At 42.8% G+C, this 20,579-nt stretch overlaps 1 protein-coding gene across 1 annotated transcript in view; it reads right to left on the reverse strand.

Annotated features, from left to right (window-relative positions):
- The window catches only part of BAZ1B (bromodomain adjacent to zinc finger domain 1B), a 75,580-nt gene extending 61,006 nt beyond the window's left edge, over window positions 1–14,574 (reverse strand). The window contains exons 1-3 of the mRNA XM_024210924.2: window positions 14,325–14,574; window positions 4,863–4,979; window positions 359–503 (exon numbers count right to left, since the gene is read on the reverse strand). Coding sequence (XP_024066692.1) covers window positions 359–503; window positions 4,863–4,979; window positions 14,325–14,437 — 375 coding nt within the window. The 5' untranslated portion in view covers window positions 14,438–14,574. The remainder of the gene's footprint in view (window positions 1–358; window positions 504–4,862; window positions 4,980–14,324) is intronic.
- Between the last annotated feature and the right edge of the window lie 6,005 nt (window positions 14,575–20,579).

Consider the following 20,579-nt stretch of genomic DNA (forward strand, 5'->3'; position numbering starts at 1 on the left):
TGTGTGTGTGTGTGTGTGTGTGTGTGTGTGTGTGTGTGTGTGTGTGTAACAGAAGAGCAGTTAGATGTGAACCTCTTCTTCTGCTAGGCATGACATAAGTCTCCTTTGCCCAAGCCACTCTCATCTTCTGACAATACCATGTTAGCCTCTGCTTAAGAAACAGGTTTCCACACTATTGCTTTGGCAACAGGCATTATCAAGGGAATTCCACAAAGAGGTGCGAGTCCTACCATTCTGCACCAAATTTAGACAGTCATGAAGACTGGAGGGGAAAATGTTTGTGACGTCCTCTTACCTCTCTCCTGAGGATAGCGGCATTAAGCAGAAGCATGGCAAGTATTTGAAACTAGAGCCTCACCTCAAAGTCACACTCCTCGTCCACTGCATATTTGGTCATGATCTCTAGCCAGGCTGCATCTACAAGCTTCTCCAAGGAGATAGTATTGTGGTGGACCATTTCCAGTACCAGTTTCTCATACCAGGTGGGAAATTCCTCCTTCAAACTGAACAAGGATGTGAAAAGTTTACATCATCCAGCTAACAAAATATGAAATGCAACATGTTTTGCCAGTTCATGCCACTGAGAGCATTTTGACAGTGAATTAAACACTTTCAAGGTGACACCACATTAGAATAAATAATAATGGAAGCGGTCAGAGTGGGATTTATCACAAGAAAAAATAAATGTTCATACGGTCACCAATATAAATTCACTTCTGTACCCACAAGAAATACAAAGCACATCTGTGCAACAGGGCCATGCCGGCAGCACTTATCTTTCTGGCAATTGCCATCTCCCTATGAAGTGTTGCCTACACACCAAACAAACCCTGCCTGTGTTACTGACCCAAAAACATGGCAATAGATTTTTTTAATATAATACCTATCCAGAAAAATAAGTTCCATATTTTTTATTCTTAAACATTTCTACTGCAGTAGTGCCTAGAGGAACCAATATTTCTTCAGGTTATTTTGTATTCTATCCAGGAGAGGTGTATAATTTAATTTATGTAACTCAGTTATGAGATACATGAACACTCAATTATCTTTTCACTAGGGCTGTCAAGCGATTAAAAAATTAATCTTGATTAATCACATTATTAAATAATGGAATACCATTTATTTAAATATTTTTGGATGTTTTCTACATTTTCAAATATATTGATTTCAATTACAACACAGAATACAAAGTGTATAGTGCTTGCTTTATTTTTGATTACAAAATATTTGCACAGTAAAAAACAAAATAGTATTTTTCAATTCACCTCAGACAAGTACTGTAGTGCAATCTCTATCATGAAAGTTGAACTTACAAATGTAGAATTAAGTGCAAAAAATAACTGTATTGAAAAATAAAAATGTAAAACTTTAGAGCCTACATGTCCACTCAGTCCTACTTCTTGTCCAGCCAGTCGCTCAGACAAACAAGTTTGGTTATAATTTACAGGCAATAATGCTGCCCACTTCTTGTTTACAATGTCACCTAAAAGTGACCAGAAACGTTTGCATGGCACTGTTGTAGCCGGCGTCGCAAGATATTTACGTGCCAGATGCGCTAAAGATTCATATGTCCCCCCATCTTCAACCGCCATTCCATAGGATACGCATCCATGCTGATGTGTTCTGCTTGATAACGATACAAAACAGTGCAGACTGACGCATGTTCATTTTCATCATCTGATCAGATGCCACCAGCAGAAGGTTGATTTTCTTTTTTGGTGGTTTGGGTTCTATAATTTCCACATCTGAGTGTTGCTCTTTTAAGACTTCTGAAAGCATGCTCCACACCTGGTCACTTTCAGATTTTGGAAGGCACTTCTGATTCTTAAACCTTGGGTGAAGTGCTGTAGCTATTTTTAGAAATCTCACATTGGTATCTTCTTTGTGTTTTGTCAAATATGCAGTGAAAGTGTTCTTAAAACAAACATGTGCTGGGTCATCATCCGAGACTGCTATAACATGAAATATATGGCAGAATGCAGGTAAAACAGAGCCGAAGACATACAGTTCTCCCCCAAGAAGTTCAGTCACAAATTGTATTAATGCATTACTTTCTAACGAGCATCATCAGCATGGAAGCATGTCCTCTGGAATGGTGGCCAAAGCATGAAGGGGCATACGAATGTTTAGCATATCTGGCACGTAAATACCTTGCAACGCCGGCTACAAAAGTGCCATGTGAATGCCTGTTTTCACTTTCAGATGAGATTGTAAATAAGAAGCAGGCAGCAGCATCTCCTGTAAATGTAAACAAACTCGTTTGTCTTAGCAACTGGGTGAACAAGAAATAGGACTGAGTGGACTTGTAGGCTCTAAAGTTTTACATTGTTTTGTTTCTGAGAGCAGTTATGTAACAAAAATATCTGCATTTGTAAGTTACACTTTCAGGATAAAGGGATTGCACTACAGTACTTGTATGAGGTTAACTGAAAAATACTATTTCTTTTGTTTATCATTTTTACAGTGCAAATATTTGTAATAAAAATAATATAAATTGAGCCCTGTACACTCTGTATTCTGTGTTGTAATAGAAATCAATATATTTGAAAATGTAGAAAAAACATCCAAAACATTTAATTAATTTCAATTGGTATTTCTATTGTTTAACAGTGCGATTCATCGTGATTAATTTTTTTAGTTAATCGTGTGAGTTAACTGCGATTAATTGACAGGCCTACTTTTCACCTTTTAATTTTAAGATGAGTTTTCCCTTCAGGAGTATTGCAATCCCAACTGAAGTTTGGCATTTTCTCCCATATTAAGTTTATACTGTTAAAATATTTTTATAGGTCTTATAATGCAGTAAGTAGGGCTTACTTAAATAAATTATTGTGCAGTATTTTAGTCTATGCAAATATGTGTTCCACTGATGTAGTTGTGTGAAGGATGATTAATTAGAACAGGGGTTCTCAAACTGGGGGGTCACAATCCCTCAGGGGGTCGCAAGGTTATTATGTGGGGGTCGCGACTATGTGCCGCCCATCTAGCTAGCAAGTCTAGCTAGCAAGCCCATCTAGCTAGCTATGAAGTCTGCACTAGTAAGTCTGCTGTAAAAAGTGATATTAACAAACACAAAATATCAGTTTAAAATAGTGTTAAATATAAAAAAATGTGTTTTTAATTTATAAGGGGGGGCATTCAGACGCTTGCTGTGTAAAAGGGATCACCAGTACAAAAAAAGTTTGAGAACCACTGAATTAGAAGGATGGGGGAAAGCTTGCCTGGTCACTTCCTAAATCAGAGCAGGTTTGTCAGTTTGAATTCTCACCATACATTCCCTTAAAAAAAAAAAATTTGAATGAAAGCACCAAATTCAAGTTTGTTTAGTGATAGAAAAACTCCACTTCACCCTATCAAAAGTTTTCTTGTTTCTTAGATTTAAGGTAGCTCTTGCTGACTGAGTCCTCATTTGTAGTTATTCTAGGGATTACTAACCAGTGGATTCCTCATGACAAAGGCTGACTAAACTTGTACATTCAGATCAATGCTTTAAGTTTTAAATCTGCAGCTGCATACAATTTTTATTATAATTCTCATTCAACATGGAGACTGGTCTCTAAGAGACATTTTACTGAACGTCTATTTGGTTTAAGAAAAATATAAAAATCTGAATCTAACCTGAATTAAGACATTCTCTCATTTATGTAACTGAAAACTTTCAGAAAAACAGGGGCAGTTAGCTAATCCTGTATCACTGCATCAGATTAAGACAGCAAAGCTAGGCAAGCGATCCACTGACTCAGCTACTTCAACATTATGCAATTACAGAACCAGCAACATACATTTCCCTCATACTGAAGAGCATTAGCTGGGGAGAGATCAAAGACAACTATATCTCTGTCTAAGGCTTCTGGCACCTTGGACGGTTGGGAAGTAGTTTTTAAAAGGGAGCAATTTAATTGGACAAGAAAAATGTTGCAGGCAATTCCTCTCTAGGACACGGACTATCACCTCTTATTCCAATCAAAATGATCAATTCCCTCTCCAGTAAACACAGCAGAAGCAATATCCAAGACAGATTTAATCTATAAACACACACTAAATAGGTGGGAACAGTTCATCTTTATAGAGTGAAAGAGACAAAGCCAAAGTTGCCAGTATGTAAAACTGAGAAAGAAATGCCCTTTGTTAGGTGGTCAACTCCCTTACTTTCATTGAGTACAGCAATTAAGGAAGAAGATACCTAATTAGTTCAATCAAGGACTTGCCCTTAGAAAGGTTCCTTCATCATGGCAAGTTTTACATTGGATATAAACCAAAGTTCTGGCCACTCTGTGAGACTGACAAAAGGGGGTAGGCCAACTGGTAGGGAAGAGAGAGAGCTTGGCAGAACTATCCTTGCAATTTTGCTTTTTTGCAGTTTGTTTCAAGTGGAGCAGATCACCAATACCTTATTCCGAAATACTACTGAATTTAATGGCACCAGTTTACTGGTTGATACCTGCACAGATCTGGAAAAAACAACAACTGCCGCCGCAGAGTTAGCTGGTATGCACACCATCATTATTGTGGAAACCAGTAAAAGTCACACTACTTAGGTGCTTTTGTTTTTTCTCTCCTTCAGCAATGAGTGGAACAGGAGAAATTACAGAAAAATTCCCTCTTTGTGTAGGTAGTTTTGAGATATATGCCAAATGTTGTACTCCGAGTTATTTTGTGAAAAGAACATTACAGATTAAGCTGCATTAGTGAGTATGTCAAATTTGGAGCCAAATTTCTTTAATCTTACAAAGTACTAAGGAACTAGTCACAACCTTAAACTCCTTGCTGTGTAACTAGCAGCCACCTATCATTCCAAAGGCAGCTCTCCTGCCCCCAAATTCTAAAGATAGATGCATACCAACTTCTGCACTGTTACTTACAGCTCAGCAACTTCCTGCTCCTCCTCCCAAGCTTCTTTGTGCGTCAGCTGGCTGCTTCCTGTGCTTTTGCACGTCCATATTCGTTCGTTGTATCTTTCTAGCCGTGCCTCGTACTCTCTGTAGGAGCATCAAGCTCAGGAAAACAGGATTCAGGGAGCAGACAGCAAAACCAAAGTACTAAACAGCCCTTTCCATTTGACTAGACTAGGAGACAATATTATGCTGCAGTTCTGCAGAGCCAAACCTTAGCTTCTGTATGTACACACTATTCTAAATTTAAGTTAAATTGGAGAGCTTGTGTTTGAAAAATAGCATAAAGAGCATCTGCACTAATGTACAACAATGTGATTAAAAGGAAATTAATAGAGACGAGGTTCTTACTCCATCCTGTACTTGTAAATTCCAGAATTAAAGACAGTTTATAATTAGAGATTAAATTACTGCATGGCAAGTTCCTTGAATTTCCAAAACAAGCAATTTGTTAAGTTAGTAGAATTGGTTCCTTTCCGTTCAGCTGAACTTTAATATTAGCTTCTTCATATATCAACACCAGCCTCAAGTTGCAGGTTTTTTTGGTCATTAAACACTGGGAATTAAGGGGGCAAAAAGTAGAGGAGAGGCAAGGAAAAGTGTCTTTACCTTGGAAACAGAGTTGCAATAAAACACCAAGCATGGAAGGTAAAGCACACTTACAATAACTACGTATCACTGTAGTGACAGAGGAATAAACACAGTTTGGCTAACCGAGTAGTTTACAACCCTTCCTGTGAAGGATATCTCACTCTTATGCTCCCGTGGAAGGCAGTGCTATTCAGTGCTGGAAATTACTTCTAGGATATTATGGTACCTACAGTTAGTGTGTCTCAGTTAAACTAAGCCTTGGGCTACTCACACTAGCATTACATTTTTCCACAGAGTCTGGTTAAGAAGGAAAGACATACAACTATTAATCCCAGTCTTTGTGGGTCCCCTTCACACTATTCCAGCTGGAGAAAACTGAGCCACAAATGATATGATGCATGTGGCAAGTAGGTATTGCATTTGTATCCACAGCAACCAATGTCATGCAAGAGACTAAACTGGGAATAGGTCATCTTTAGAGAAGGTTGCCACTAGCCAAAGCGTTAGACATTCCCCTCCCCCAGAAGCGTGTGTTGATGATAAAAACCTGTATTTAAAAAAAAAAAAAAAAAAGCTTCTGGCATTCCCAATCTTTTCACCAGTATTAAGTGTACAGAAGCATTCACTGTGCCCTGGTTTTCATTTTAAATACCTGTTTAGTATGTTAGATGGAATCACTAACTTTCAAGTTCCAGAACTTGATCTTTGCCTTCACTTACAGGAGATATCCTTCACAGATTATTTTTTACAGTGAACCCTGACAGAAGTTTTTTCTTGATACTGCATCAAGTACACAGGTTGTCTAAGACGTTATTTTAACCAGCTCTCTAGAGATACTAGGCAGAGAGAGCTAATTGTGAAACTAAGATTCCTACTTGTATTTACAGCCACTACCAACCATTTCAGCAGTAAACTTGACAAACTACAGCCACTGAACTAAAGCCCTACCTACAACTTTTTAGCAAGAACGAAAAGTGCCTAAATCATTTCTCTTGAGAGGCACTGACAATCCCGGCTCTCAGTGTAGACAGAATCCCAAACATGCAAGCAACAGTTGTCCCAACTGTCTTTTGGGAGTCATCCCCCACCCCATAAACACACCACCCACACACCGACCAAATACAGACAACATTAGAACACCAAGTGTTCAGTTACACTAGCACATATAATTGCCAGAGAAAAAAGTAGGAGAGGGTGCCCTTATTTGTTAAATATTTAACATAACGTTTAACAAATAGTAACAGAAGACACATCTTTGATGTCTAAAAGTTATTAAATGTTTGCAAAATTGGTAGACTGTGTGCTGCATCTGTGGCTGGGGAAGATAGTTAAGGGTCCGCTTTGCTGCCACACAACATGCTGGGCCTTTGTTCTGTCCCTGAAGACAGACTCAGCTCCTTCTGTGGCCAGTCTGAAAGAGCACATAAATGCCTTGTTTTAGCTGGGACTAACACATTTCTAACACTATTTTCCACACCTCCAGGTTTTCTGTATACATTTTTTCCTTGCATTCATGGACGAAGAAGCAAAATCCCAGTGTATAAAAATTCTATGATTTTAGAGTATAATTTTAAAGCCAGCAGGTATAACAACTCACCAGTCTACAATCCATAGGGTGCCTCCCCATTCCAGTCCAGCTCTGTCACCCAAATGCAACTCAACTCCAACTACAGCTGGTCAGCGCCCATCAATGCTGACCTCTGGCCACATTCTTTAACTAGTATTCCAGGTTCATGTTCACAAATGCTACCCTGCTTTTTGTGTCTCCCAGCTCCTACAAAACAGTCCGAGGAAGTATACAGACTAGATAGTATTTTGTGATTCAGGGACTGAACCCAGAAAAACAGGATATGCTATTACAGAGATTACTATATGTTAAACCATTCAGGTGTGCAAGTTCTATTTAGTTCTTTCCATTCAAATTGGAAAGAGATCCAATCTTTCTAATTTCAAGCCACCTGACAGATCAGATTCAGGACTGTCTCACTGTTATAACCAAATAGCTTCTCCAACAACAGCACTGAGGTGGTGGTTGCAATTTCCATGAGCCTTGAAGATGCATTCATAAAAAAAATTCCAGATCAGTTACTGATGACTTGCAAAAATATCTATGGATAACATGCAAGTTCAATTTAACAGATGAATACCACTTTGGCAATGGACAATCTCTCACATTTAGGTAAGACACTAAAGAGCACTCAGGTGTTAAAACCTGGAAGACTAAGTTGTGCTAAAACAAAGAATCTTTTCTAAAGAAGAAGAATGCTTCTAAGGGTACGTCTATACTTACCTCCGGGTTCGGCGGTAAGCAATCGATCTTCTGGGATCGATTTATCGCATCTTGTCTAGACGCGATAAATCGATCCCGGAAGTGCTCGCCGTCGACGCCAGTACTCCTGCTCCGCGAGAGGAGTACGCGGAGTCGACGGGGGAGCCTGCCTGCAGCGTGTGGACCCGCGGTAAGTACCTTGTAGTTCGAACTAAGGTACTTTGACTTCAGCTACGTTATTCACTTAGCTGAAGTTGCGTATCTTAGTTCGAACTGGGGGGTTAGTGTGGACCAGCCCTTAGAATGCTTAATCTTTTAAAAAAATATATATATATATCAACCTAACACATACAAGACTGATTAAAGCAGCTAAGCAGCTTTTTCATTGTTGGGAAGCCATTAATATCCCTACAAGTAGTATCCACTAGGCAACAGTTTGAGAATCATCTTTGAATTACTTCCATTTGCATTAACCACGGAGAAAGCAATCACTTATCATAAACATGGTTAATGTACTTCTAACAAACTGATTCTTAGCCTGATGATGACACTGTCACATTTGTCGTAACTACAGTGTTTAATATCAAACATGCTTTTTTATTTTATGTCTTGGCTTTAAAAATAATTTGCCACAAGGGTGACAAAGTTCATATGACTAAGAGTCTCTTCAGTATGACGCGATACTGTTTTGATGCTGCCTATAATACTATTTTCCAACCATATTTTAACTTTCTGGACACCCACATGCCAAGATCTGAAAGTTTGTCCTTCGCCCATCTGCAAAGCATTTCCCTTTTGTGAAACCTCTCGCTCTACCATTTTCTGTGCTACTCCAAAGTAGGAGATACTGAACTCTTTCAGACCCAGCTCATTGCCTTAGAACACATACTAAACAAAAGGAGACAAATAAGAGAGCAGCAAGCTTTATTTTTTGGGGAAAAACAACACTGCTTTCAAACAAATGACACTGCTTAAGGACAGGCCACTTTCGATTTCAGCATTCCTTCCCTCACTCTCAGGTCAGTTAAGTAGAGTCTCAAACTGTGCGATTTGCACAGTGCATACCAGTTGCATTCTTCTAAACCACAATCAGTGTAAACGAAATACATCTCTAAAGAAGTCACAAGCTAGCCACCCTACACACTGGGAAAGAGACACTTGGGCCACACAAGGCAAAGTTCATCTTTTTGACAGGATATCAGATTCCTGAATTAGGAAAACTTATTGCAGACTGCTCCCTTCCCATGTGTATGCTGCATAAAGCCAAGTGAGATGTGATGTAAAGTAAATGTTACCTGATTCTGGGTAGACCCATTAGCCAACCTGTGCAGAAGAGTATTTCTGGCTTTGCCAAGTGATTCATCCCACCTCTCTCCAGAGCCACACAATTAACAAGGCTCATTCCAAGTCACAGACCAGAAGCCTAAGGTTTCATCTAGCATGCAGTGGACTCGGCAGGGTGTTTTTCCTCTAAAAAGGCTTTAAGGGGATTTGGTGGTGGAGGGCGGCCATGCACAGCTGCAAATAAGCCCAAAGCCCAAATAAGTATTCAAGCTCCACTGACCAGCCCATCCCTCCACCCTGCCCATATGGAAGTTGAGCTCACCACTGTTTGCCACCCTTCATACTTTCCTGCAGAGAGTCTTAACTTCCATATTTTAGTAAGTATGACCTACAGTTAACCCTTAGACAAAATCCAAAGAATTTCACTTTCCATCATCAGAGGGGTAGCTGTGTTAGTCTGTATCCACAAAAACAATGAGGAGTCCGGTGGCACCTTAAAGACTAACAGATTTATTTGGGCATAAGCTTTTGTGGGTAAAAAACAAAAACAAAAACACACTTCTTACATGAAGAAGTGGGTTTTTACCACTGAAAGCTTATGCCCAAATAAATCTGTTAGTCTTTCAGGTGCCACCAGATTCCACTTTACATCGTGTTGATGGATTCAGTATAAGAACCTACACAACACAGAGGAAAGTGCTGAAGGTTGTCTTCGCTAGGGAAAACGGTGGGTTCTTAACTGACACCTTTGTTCTTAACTAAGGCCTTGTCTACACTGCCACTTTACAGCGCTGCAACTTTCTCACTCAGGGGTGTGAAAAAACATCCCCCCCGAGCGCAGCAAGTTTCAGCGCTGTAAAGTAGCAGTGTAGACAATGCACCAGCACTGGAAGCTACTCCCCTCGTGAAGGTGGTTTTTTTATAGCGCTGGGAGAGCTGCCGCGACTACACAGCCACATTAAAGCACTGCTATGGCAACGTTTTAACGTTGCAAGTGAAGACATGCCCTTACACATCTTTTTTCCTAGGGAAGAGAAGGTCTAAATGTCTTGGAGCCTGATTGCCTTGAAAGCAGCTTTAGGATGAAAACCCAGAGACTCTTCACCCTGCCACTCGCCTCGCCTCTCTTGACAATAAACAATTCCTCTTTTTCCTTGGCAATTACACCCTTCAACCATTTGAAGACATATACCTCACATCCCCTTACTAATTAACTAACACATACATATCAAGGTGCATAAAAATATAATTAAAAATGATTGTATTTAAATCAGATTTTTTTATTTAAAATTTAATACAGGCTTATTTTTAAAATTAAACCTATTTAAAAATTTGAAATTATGACAACCAGTGTTAAAGCATAAATGTATTATAATCTGTTAAAATAATTTAAATTAAACAAACAAGTAGTAGTGTATGTTTACTTCCAACAACTTAATTAAAGTCAAACCACTGAACTGGTGAAGGCCACTGGCTAAGCACCTGGAACCAAAGTTTGTTGAAGTGCTAAACCAACTTTTGACAGCAGTAGCTGGTTCTGCAGGAACAGGGAATATTTTCATCACTGCAGTTTATTCAGCTAGTTCAATTAAATGATTAGTTCTTAAAAACCAATAGTAAACTGAAAATGCACACTTCCAAACTATGAATGAAAACTAGGTGTAAGAGAGCGAGATCTACTAGTTCTAAAATCTGAAGGGCATGCTGACAAGAAACAGTAAGTTTAATTCACTAACTGCAGATAATACTTTCTTTTCTTAATAAGTCAGTTTCAAACGGAAAACATGTTTTGAGAAAAAAATTTCTTATGTATCCAGCACATTTAAGGTAGTTTTTTTTTGTTTTTCAGTATTTTTAATTGCTTTGGAATTCCCAACCAAATAGAGTTTGATATAAACCACAAGTAAAAAATTAATCTAGTAAAATACATTATTCACCATTTTCTAATATAAAAAATGTAAAAATTAAGAATCTGAATAAATGTACCTTATGTTATAGAACTGCTTAAATAAATGTGCATCAAGGAAGGACCAAATTTAGTGTAAAGACTATATTTAGTTGCAAATCGACATGTTTTAATAGTAACCAACTAATAAAAAGCAACTTTTTTTTAGGAAAATAAATAAGTACAAATGCATAACAATTAAAATCAAATGGTTTAACTCAAGGTTTACTGCTTACTGATTTAAAACATGATTAAAACCAGAAATTAAAGTCAATCCACCCTGCTGTATATTGAAATTGTAATAGTCATTAAAGCCTCCAAGCCCCAATCTTGTTGCTTTTCTAAGCTCCTTTCAATATGTCATATCCCACAACATCTAAGATGTCAGTCACATGAACTGTAGGTTTATTCAGACTTAAAAAATGAACATTCACATTGAATTAAGGCACCCCAACACCATTTCATTGTATTGAATGCATTAGTAATACCTGTCTGAATCTCAGACTTACACTTCCTTCTCAAAGGCTACATCAGGGGTCGGCAATCTTTCAGAAGTGGTGTGCCGAGTCTTCATTTATTCACTTTGATTTAAGGTTTCGTGTGCCAGTAATACATTTTAACGTTTTTAGAAGCTCTCTCTCTCTCTATAAGTCTATAATATATAATTAAACTATTCTTGTATGTAAGGTAAATAAGGTTTTTAAAATGTTTAAGAAGCTTCATTTAAAATTAAATTAAAATGCAGAGCCCCTGGACCGGTGGCCAGGATCCGGGCAGCGTGAGTGCCACTGAAAATTAGCTCGCGTGCCGCCTTTGGCACGTGTGCCATAGGTTGCCAACTCCTGGGCTACATAATCCTTCCTATGGGCATTACCTGGTTGCACTTCATAGTGCAGTAACAGAACATTTTCTAATGCAAGAGTCTTCATAAGTTCTGGAGACCCTTTGTCTCACAGGCTGCCAAGATCTCTCGCACATTATAGACATTTATACATTTCCTCCACAATCTAAGTTCTCCTTGCGGTTTCCATCCCACTTGTTGTACTCCAGGGCCAGTAGTTTGCAGAGTTACAGCCCATTAAAAACAAACAAACAAACAAATAAAACCACCCACACACCTATCTACGTAGACATTAAGTCCTCTGCACAGAATTACTGGTCCATCTCCTATGATGGAATTTGATTTGCCTACAACCCACTTCATCCCTCCAAGAAGTGATGAACACTGATTATTATGCTACAATACCACGAACTTATAGCCTACCTTTCATACAGGAGAATCCCAGAGGGCTTTCAAACTGTCTGTCTGTCTGTCTGTATAGAAGAATCCACTGCAGACAAGCAACTTCCGTTGCCTGTTCCTTAATTTTTCCCACAAGAGCTATGTTTTCCACACCACCACTTATGCAAGAAATACACTTGCTAAATAAGTTGGTCCTTTAAATCCCTTCCCAATTCTGCTCCAATGCCTAGAGTAAACTGAGGCCTACTGACAACTATTACATACATGGTCAGTTGGGGCTTCTGATATTTATCTCATTAATATTTATACTAAGACACTCAAACCTTTATACACTCCTAGCTTATGTGTTCTTGTCTGCCTCATTCTCTTGTTACACAAACTATTTTGCCATGTCTTGGGGGGGGGAGGGATAGCTCAGTGGTTTGAGCATTGGCCTGCTAAACCCAGGGTTGTGAGTTCAATCCTTGAGGGGGCCACTTAGGGATCTGGAGCAAAATCAGTATTTGGTCCTGCTAGTGAAGGCAGGGGGCTGGACTCGATGACTTTTCAAGGTCCCTTCCAGTTCTAGGAGATAGGATATCTCCATTATTTATATTTTTATTTTATGTCTTAAGTTGGGGTATAAGTTTGTCAAGCAGGGGCCACTAACCTTCTACTCTGGCTCTGATCCTACAAACACTTAAGCCAAGTCCACATCACTCAGGGCTGTGAAAAATCTACACCTCTGTAGTTATATCGATCTTGCTCCGGGTGTAGACAATGCTATGTCAGCGGGAGATCTTCTCTCATCGACATAGCTACTGCTTCTCACAGACATGGATTAACTACACTGATGGGAGAAGCTCTCCCCTCAATGTAGGAGTATCTTCACTTAAGTGCCACTGCAGCATTTTAAGTGTAGACCTGCCCTTATATGCAAGGGAGGGCCAATAATCAAGAAGAATTAAAATGGGTTAAATCTAATAGTTATCTGTCCTCAAAAAGAGTTATAGTCGCGAGTTCCTACAATGTAGGCTACAAAACAAACAATGTGCAATGTTCTAGGGCCTAAGCTTTAGCAAGACTAGTTTTTTTTAACATATTTACCATTTCAAGTGTTTAAGCAGCAAGCATGTATGTCAGAGATTCTTAAAATATCCTTCGTCAAATTAACCCTTACACTTGGGTTCTTTCTCCCCCCTCTTCCCTTTATTTTACAAAATTAAAAATCATAAAACGCGAACTGAATTTTACAAGACTATCCTGAGACACAAGCAAGTTTTCACAAACCATCTGCATTTACTACCAGACTAACCATATGAATTTAAGTATTCAGTTACTCCATCAGATTTTGGAGCTTGAAGCCAAACCAGTCAATAATCTAGGAAACATGGAGTTCTAAAGCAGCTTGGGTGGAACTCGGAAGAAGTGACAAACTAACAGAAACGGTTGGGATTTCTCAGCGGAAGTGTAAGCTAGGCGTTAAACTCCCGTGCAAAGCATCTGCCCCACAAATCACGCAACATCGGGGAACAGAAATCGACTATAAAGCAAACGGGGCCGGACTAGTTTACTTTCGGTGCGAGGCTGGACCCGGGCGAAGCGCAGCCCAGGCGGCCAGGGCAGAAGCTGGACAGCAGGAACCTGCGAGCCGGCCAATGCCGGCCGGGAGGACCCCACCGCCCGAGCCCCCGGCCGATGTTTCGCGACCAGCAGCTCTCGCCGGCCGCTGGGCGAGACGCCCGGGCTCCAAGGGGAGTGACAGCGCCAGGCCTCGGAGCGCTGTCAACGGCCCAACGAGCCAAGGGGGCCCCGACGCTCCCGCGGGCCCGGTCAGCAGGAGCGGGCGGCGGCCCCTCCCCCAGAGGGGCGCGGAGCCACGCGGGGCAGCGGCCGGCACCCAGGGCGCTTTGGCGCCCGCTCCTGCCCCAGCCCAACCGGGAGCTCCTCGCAGCCGCGGGACAGCGCCAGCAGCCCTACGCCCAGCCCGGGCAGCGGCCGCTCAGTCACACCCCTCCCGGTACCGGGGCCGGCAGCCGCACGGAGCCGGCACGGCCACTGTCCCCTCGGAACCGCCCCGCACCGGCCCCCTCCCTCAGGCCCCACGGGCCGGGCGGATACTCGCGGGTGCGGAAGGCCTCCTGCGTGTGAGGGACGATGAACCTCTCGCCCGCCTCCCCCGGCGGCAGCGGCTTGGCCAGCGGGAAGGGCTTGCGGCCCAGTAGCGGCGCCATGACGGGAAGCGAAGTGGCCCCGGCTGGGCCTGGCGGCTCCCCACAGCGACCCCGGCAGCGGTAGGACCCGGGCGGGAGGATTGAAAAATGGCGGGAGATTCCCCTCCCCCCTCCCGAGCGAGCGGCCGGCAGAAGCGCTGCGCGCGCACCCTAACCTGCTATTACCGCCAGGCCGGCCCTTCCCGCCTACGGCACCGCCCGATTGGTCGCAGTCTGGGACACGCACATTCTAGTGGCCATGTGGCGCGCCTGTCTACTCGGCTAACCCCGCCCACTTAGCGGACAATTTAGGCTGCAGAGCGCGTAGGGTGAAAGGTCACGTTATATAAGCGGAGGGGAGCGAGACTCCATTTTGTGGCCCCGTTACTAGCCCCGCCTCCTTCCCTCGCCGGCCAATGGGAGCGCGTCCCCCTCATATCCATCCGGGTACCACGGAGAGGCCGCGCGCCCGGCTTTGTCTCCACAAACGGAACCCGCCCCCTCCCCCCCTTAAAGGGGTAGCGCCTGGCCCGGAGGGCTGAGATGCGCCGAGGCTGTAGAGGGCGCTGCTGGCTCTAGGGGGCCTGACCCCCCCCCCGCCCCGCGGCCTGGGACCGCCTCTCCTCCGCCCTGCGCAGCGCAGCCGGCTACCTCCCCTCCCCCACACCAGGCCCCGCCCCCGGCTGTGCTGGTCCCAGCCAGCCCCGCAGCTCCTTGGAGCTTGGCCTGGAGGCCCTGGGGGGCTGAGCCAGGCTGGCCCCTCACTGAGGAGGGCCCCCGCGGGCCTGGCTCTGCTGGGCCCCCCACACCCAGCCATGGTGCCCAAGCAGCCCGCCTTGCCCGCCCCAGGCACTGGCCTGAGACTGCCAGTCTCCTGGTGTTTTTCGCCAGGCACCAGCGCCTGGAGTCAGGTGATTCCATGAGACGCTCTTGCAGAGAGAAGCCTGCGAACGTGACCCCGCAGTGTGCGGAAGCCAAAGGCAAATAAAAAAAGACACAAAACAAAAAAGCAAGGTGTGTTTATTTATCTATCTTTAAATTCATGGTTTTTAAACCAAACTCTTGGTGCCGGACTCATAAATGTAGACCTCTCTGGTTCTTGGTCAAGGGGGTCTAGGTGCACTGGATGGGGACTTAAAAGATCTGGGTTCTAGTCCCTGGCCTGCTGGGTGCCCTCAGGTGAGTCAATTCCCCTTTCTCTGCTCTGCAAAATGGGGGTACTGTTATTGTGGGAGGGATAGCGCAGTGGTTTGAACATTGGCCTGTGAAACCCAGGGTTTTGAGTTCAAGCCTTGAGGAGGCCAGTTAGAGATCTAGGGCAAAAATCTGTCTGGGGATTGGTCCTGCTTTGAGCAGGGGGTTGGACTAGATGACCTCCTGAGGCCCCTTTCAACCCTGATATTCTAGGATATGTAGCAACATTGAATTAAAAAAAATCTATTCCAACATAGGAAAAACTGAGCCAAACAATAGGCAGATCTTGTCACCATGGACAAACTGCACAACCAGCAAGCACTTCACATGGGCTTCTTCCCTTCTATGATCATCTTTGTTGTGATCCTAGGCTCCCTTTGTTTGGAAATTTGATTTGGCTTGAAAACTGCCACATTTAGGCTATGTCTACACTACAGACCTTACAGCAGCTCAACTGCGCTGCTGTAACCGTCTCCCACGTAGCCGCTCTGTGCCATGGTAGCTATGTCGGCAGGAAAGCATCTCCCACCAACATACCACTGTCCACACCGGTGCTTTTGTCAGTGAAACGTATGTCACTCTGAGGGGCTAGGATGACCAGACAGCAAACTTGAAAAATCAGGACAGGGAGTGGGGGGTAATAGGAGCCTATATAAGAAAAAGACCCAAAAATCGGGACTCTCCCTATAAAATTGGGACATTTGGTCATGCTACGAGGGGCGCTTTTTTCACACTCCTGACGGACAAAAGTGCTAGTGTAGACATAGCCTTACTCTGAAGGCAAAGGAAAATGTTTCTGCAAGTTTTGAAAACAATTAGTCACTTAAACCATTCCATTGTTTTAAATATGACTGGATTAATGCTCGTCTCCCTCTAGCTCAGAAATGGGTTGGTTTTTGGCCCTTCAAATTGTCCGTATTGTTAAATCACCTTTTGAACTTGTTCAGTTACTAAATTGGATTAAAATAGGTTGTAATTAACCAAAGCTATTAATGATTTTTGTTGTGGATAATTTTCATCTCAATCTTGCTTTTGCTGGTATTAGCTGAAGCTTCTTTTGCCATTGGTTTATATGATTACAAGATTGGGCACTGTATATTTGGGATCCTGTTGCCCTTTATTGGCTGGTTACAGATTAGATTGAATGTAAGGATATTCCTATAGGTGACAGCTAAAGAGATCTTCCTTTAGCTCAATTAGAATTGGAAAAGGTTCAGAAAAGGGCAACAAAAATGATTAGGGGTATGGAACAGTTTCCATATGAGGAGAGATTAATAAGACTGGGACTTTCCAGCTTGGAAAAGAGACGACTAAGGGGGGATATGATAGAGGTCTATAAAATCATGATTAGTGTGGAGAAAGTAAATAAGGACGTGTTATTTACTCCTTCTCAGAACACAAGAACTAGGGGCCACCAAATGAAATTAATAGGCAGCAGGTTTAAAACAAACAGAAGGAAGTATTTCTTCACACACAGCACAGTTAACCTGTGGAACTCTTTGCCAGAGGATGTTGTGAAGGCCAAGACTATAACAGGGTTCAAAAAAGAACTAGATAAGTTCATGGAGGATAGGTCCATCAATGGTTATTAACCAGGATGGGCAGGGATGGTGTCCCTAGGCCTAGCCTCTGTTTGCCAGAAGCTGGGAATGGGCGACATGGGATGGATCACTTGATGATTGCCTGTTCTGTTCATTCCCTCTGGGGCACCTGGCATTGGCCACTGTCGGAAGACAGGACACTGGGTTAGATGGACCTTTGGTCTGCCCCGTATGGCCGTTCTTATGCTCTTAAGTGGTTGGAGCTAGAACAACAGGGTTCTGACTCTGCAGTTGTGTGTTATTTTATTATTTACGTTGCAACCCCTATCCCGTTATCAGACCAATTTTGACCTATCCTGGCAACCCTGAAAAGAATACCCTGAACATGTGGAAGCGGGAGGAGTTAAGTCTCTCACTCAAAAAAATTCTGAAAAATCTGAGAAAAGTGTTATTAATTAGTGGTTACGGTAAAGTCTAAAGGCCCCATGAGATTGGGACCCCATTGTGCTGTGCATTATACAGACCCACAGTCTGAAAGTCCCTGCCCTGAAGAGTTTACAACTAATACAATAGTATTTTTGGATGAAATTTTCAATAGTGCCCAAGTGACTTAGGAGCACAACTCCTAATGAAAGTCAATGGGACTTGTGCTCCTAAATCATGTAGTATCAAATATTTCTGTCTCCCTCACTCTGCCCAATAAAATCATAGTGTGCCATTACATCTAAAACACAGGCAGATTCTGAATATGGTTCAAGACAAAGGCAATTTTTAAAGGCAAGAAGAATAAACATGTTTAAGAAATTGCTGTTATTTGAATACTAAATAGGAGTCTCTGTCAGTGGAACTGATGCGCAGGGGACACAAGTGATGAGAGAATATTTTTGTTAATCTGCAAAAATCAGCCAGGCTTACGTTTCAAAAGTGAAATTAAATGCTAAGATGTGGCAAAATCACTTCTTCCTCCATGCCCTGCCAGCACAGCCCTCGTCTCAAAGGAATGGGCATTTATCAGTTGGGATAGTAAGAAAACCAACATTTTAATGACTTGCTGAAAGCTACATAGGAGATTTGAGGTACAGCTTGTGACCGCCCTGACCTTTAAGGTGGTCGACCCACATCTTATCCACTAGCCCACAGTACACCTCTACCCCGATATAACGCGGCCTGATACAACACGAATTCGGATATAATGCGGTAAAGCAGCGCTCCGGGGGGGCGGGGCTGCGCACTCCGGCGGATCAAAGCAAGTTCGATATAATGCGGTTTCACCTATAACGCAGTAAGATTTTTTGGCTCCCGAGGACAGCGTTGTATCGGGGTAGAGGTGTATCTTATGCCATTTCAAATCTCTGTAGTCAGGCCAGCAGGAAAACAGGCATAATAACCTTGAGCTCTACCACTGAAGAAAACCACTATGGGGTAGACCATGAAGCCCTACATGCTCTGAGTTGCACCTTACTCCAGAGGAGACTCAGTCATACCAAAAGGATTTCATATAGCGTAAGACACTAAGGCTAAGAAAGGGATCAAATTCTGGCCCAATGTAATTACAAAGTCTTAGTTTTAGATCTTAGATCATACTTTTTAGGTCTGGGTAACAAATCCTACACTGCCTATGTAAGCACACACAATTTTCTTATATTTTGTAAAGTAAATGAAGGAAGTTTTTAAAGGGTTAAATTAATGGGCTGTGTCACCAAATTATTGAATTAAAGAGGTGGGTGGTGCCAGCTAAGCTAATTTTGGCTCCTGCAGAACCCTGTCTCATTCAAAACACAGCTGACAAGCTACACAAATGTAGCTAAGTGATCCCTGCATGCACGGTACAGCTGGCCTTCACCACTCCAAACACAAACCATAAATTTTAGCAGATTAAGCATCAGACCGAGACTAGAACTTTGCTCTCCTGGTTCCACAGCTAGTGTCTAACGCCCTAGGCCACATTACTGTTAAGCTACTGAACCTGTGTTTTAATGCTTTGCATTTCTATTGCTTTATTACATGTAGTTCTCAAATCCTCTTAAAAGGGTGGCGAGGATTTATTAGCTGAAATTGACCGTTGACCTAAGTACATGGATTTGATACAGTGACAGGCAGTGTGGTGTACTGCAGTGGTTCTCAAACTTTTGTACTGGTAACCCCTTTCACAGAGCAAGCCTCTGAGTGCGACCCCCCCATATAAATTAAAAACACTTTTTAATATATTTAATACCATTATAAATGCTGGAGGCAAAGCAGGGTTTGGGGGGGAGGCTGACAGCTCGCGATTCCCCATGTAATATCCTCACGACTCCCTTAGGGGTCCCACCCCCCAGTTTGAGAACCCCTGGTGTACTGGATACAAGATGGGTCTCCTAGCAAGTTATTCAGCTGCTGTAGGAATATTGGGTGAAAGTCTCTGGCCTGTACTATGCACAAGGCCTGTTTGATGATCAGAATGTTCCTTTCTAGCCTTAAATGTGTAGCAGGATTCTGTCCCCAGCCTTATCCAAAATTTCTTATGTGACCTTTTCCAGGGCATTTATATTTTCTTTTCCCCAGTTACCCCAGTACGTATTGCCCCAGGTGAAGGAGGCACTTTGGCGAGAAAGGCAGGGAGAGTTGCCCTAGGGTGCAGTCCTGGCCCCACTGTAGTCAAGGGCAAAATCTCTATTGTTCTCAAAAGGGCCAGAATTTCCCCATTGATGTTTCCTCTCACTTCTGAGGAGTAACCTGGGCTAGTTCAGAGGTTGACAGTGAAAATTCTCCCTCACCAAGTTTTTTCTCCTTGGCTTCACTGACAGAGACTAATGTCTAGTTTTCAAATAATGGCAATTTTGTAAACATTTTACTATTCCTATCATTGAAAACTGCCTCTTGCTTCAGCCCGTCAAGATCTACTTATGTTTCACACTCGTGGTACACTATCCCTCTCTTGGCCCAGCATGATCACACAAAGAAACAACACACACGCTCCACACATTACGAAAATGAGGCACTTCAGATGATTTAAATCTCAAAAAGCCCTTACTCAGTTTACTCAAAAACATTAGAAAATATTCTATTGTCACTGACATTCCGTCCTACAAATGTGAAAACAAGATGGTTTGTCTTTTTAACCCCCTTCTTTCTTGTCTAACAAAGGGGATCAAAGTCAGTTTTCTAATGCGTTGTAATCTTAACTATGAAGAGGATATATCACAGGTGGGCAAACTACAGCCTGGGGGCCGCATCCAACCCTCCAGACGTTTTAATCCGGCCCTCAAATTCCTGCCGGGGAGCGGGATCCGGGTCTTGCCCCGCTCCGCGCGGCTCCCAAAAGCAGCAGCCTGTCCCCCCTCCAGCTCCTACACGTAGGGGCAGCCAGGGAGCTCCGCATGGGAACCGTGGCCAATGGGAGCTGCAGGGGCGGAGGAGCCAGAGGGGGGACAGGCCGCTGCTTCTGG

The sequence above is a fragment of the Terrapene carolina genome, unplaced genomic scaffold (genome assembly GCF_002925995.2).
Source record: "Terrapene carolina triunguis isolate 2854851 unplaced genomic scaffold, T_m_triunguis-2.0 Scaffold440, whole genome shotgun sequence".
Lineage (NCBI taxonomy): Eukaryota > Metazoa > Chordata > Testudines > Emydidae > Terrapene > Terrapene triunguis.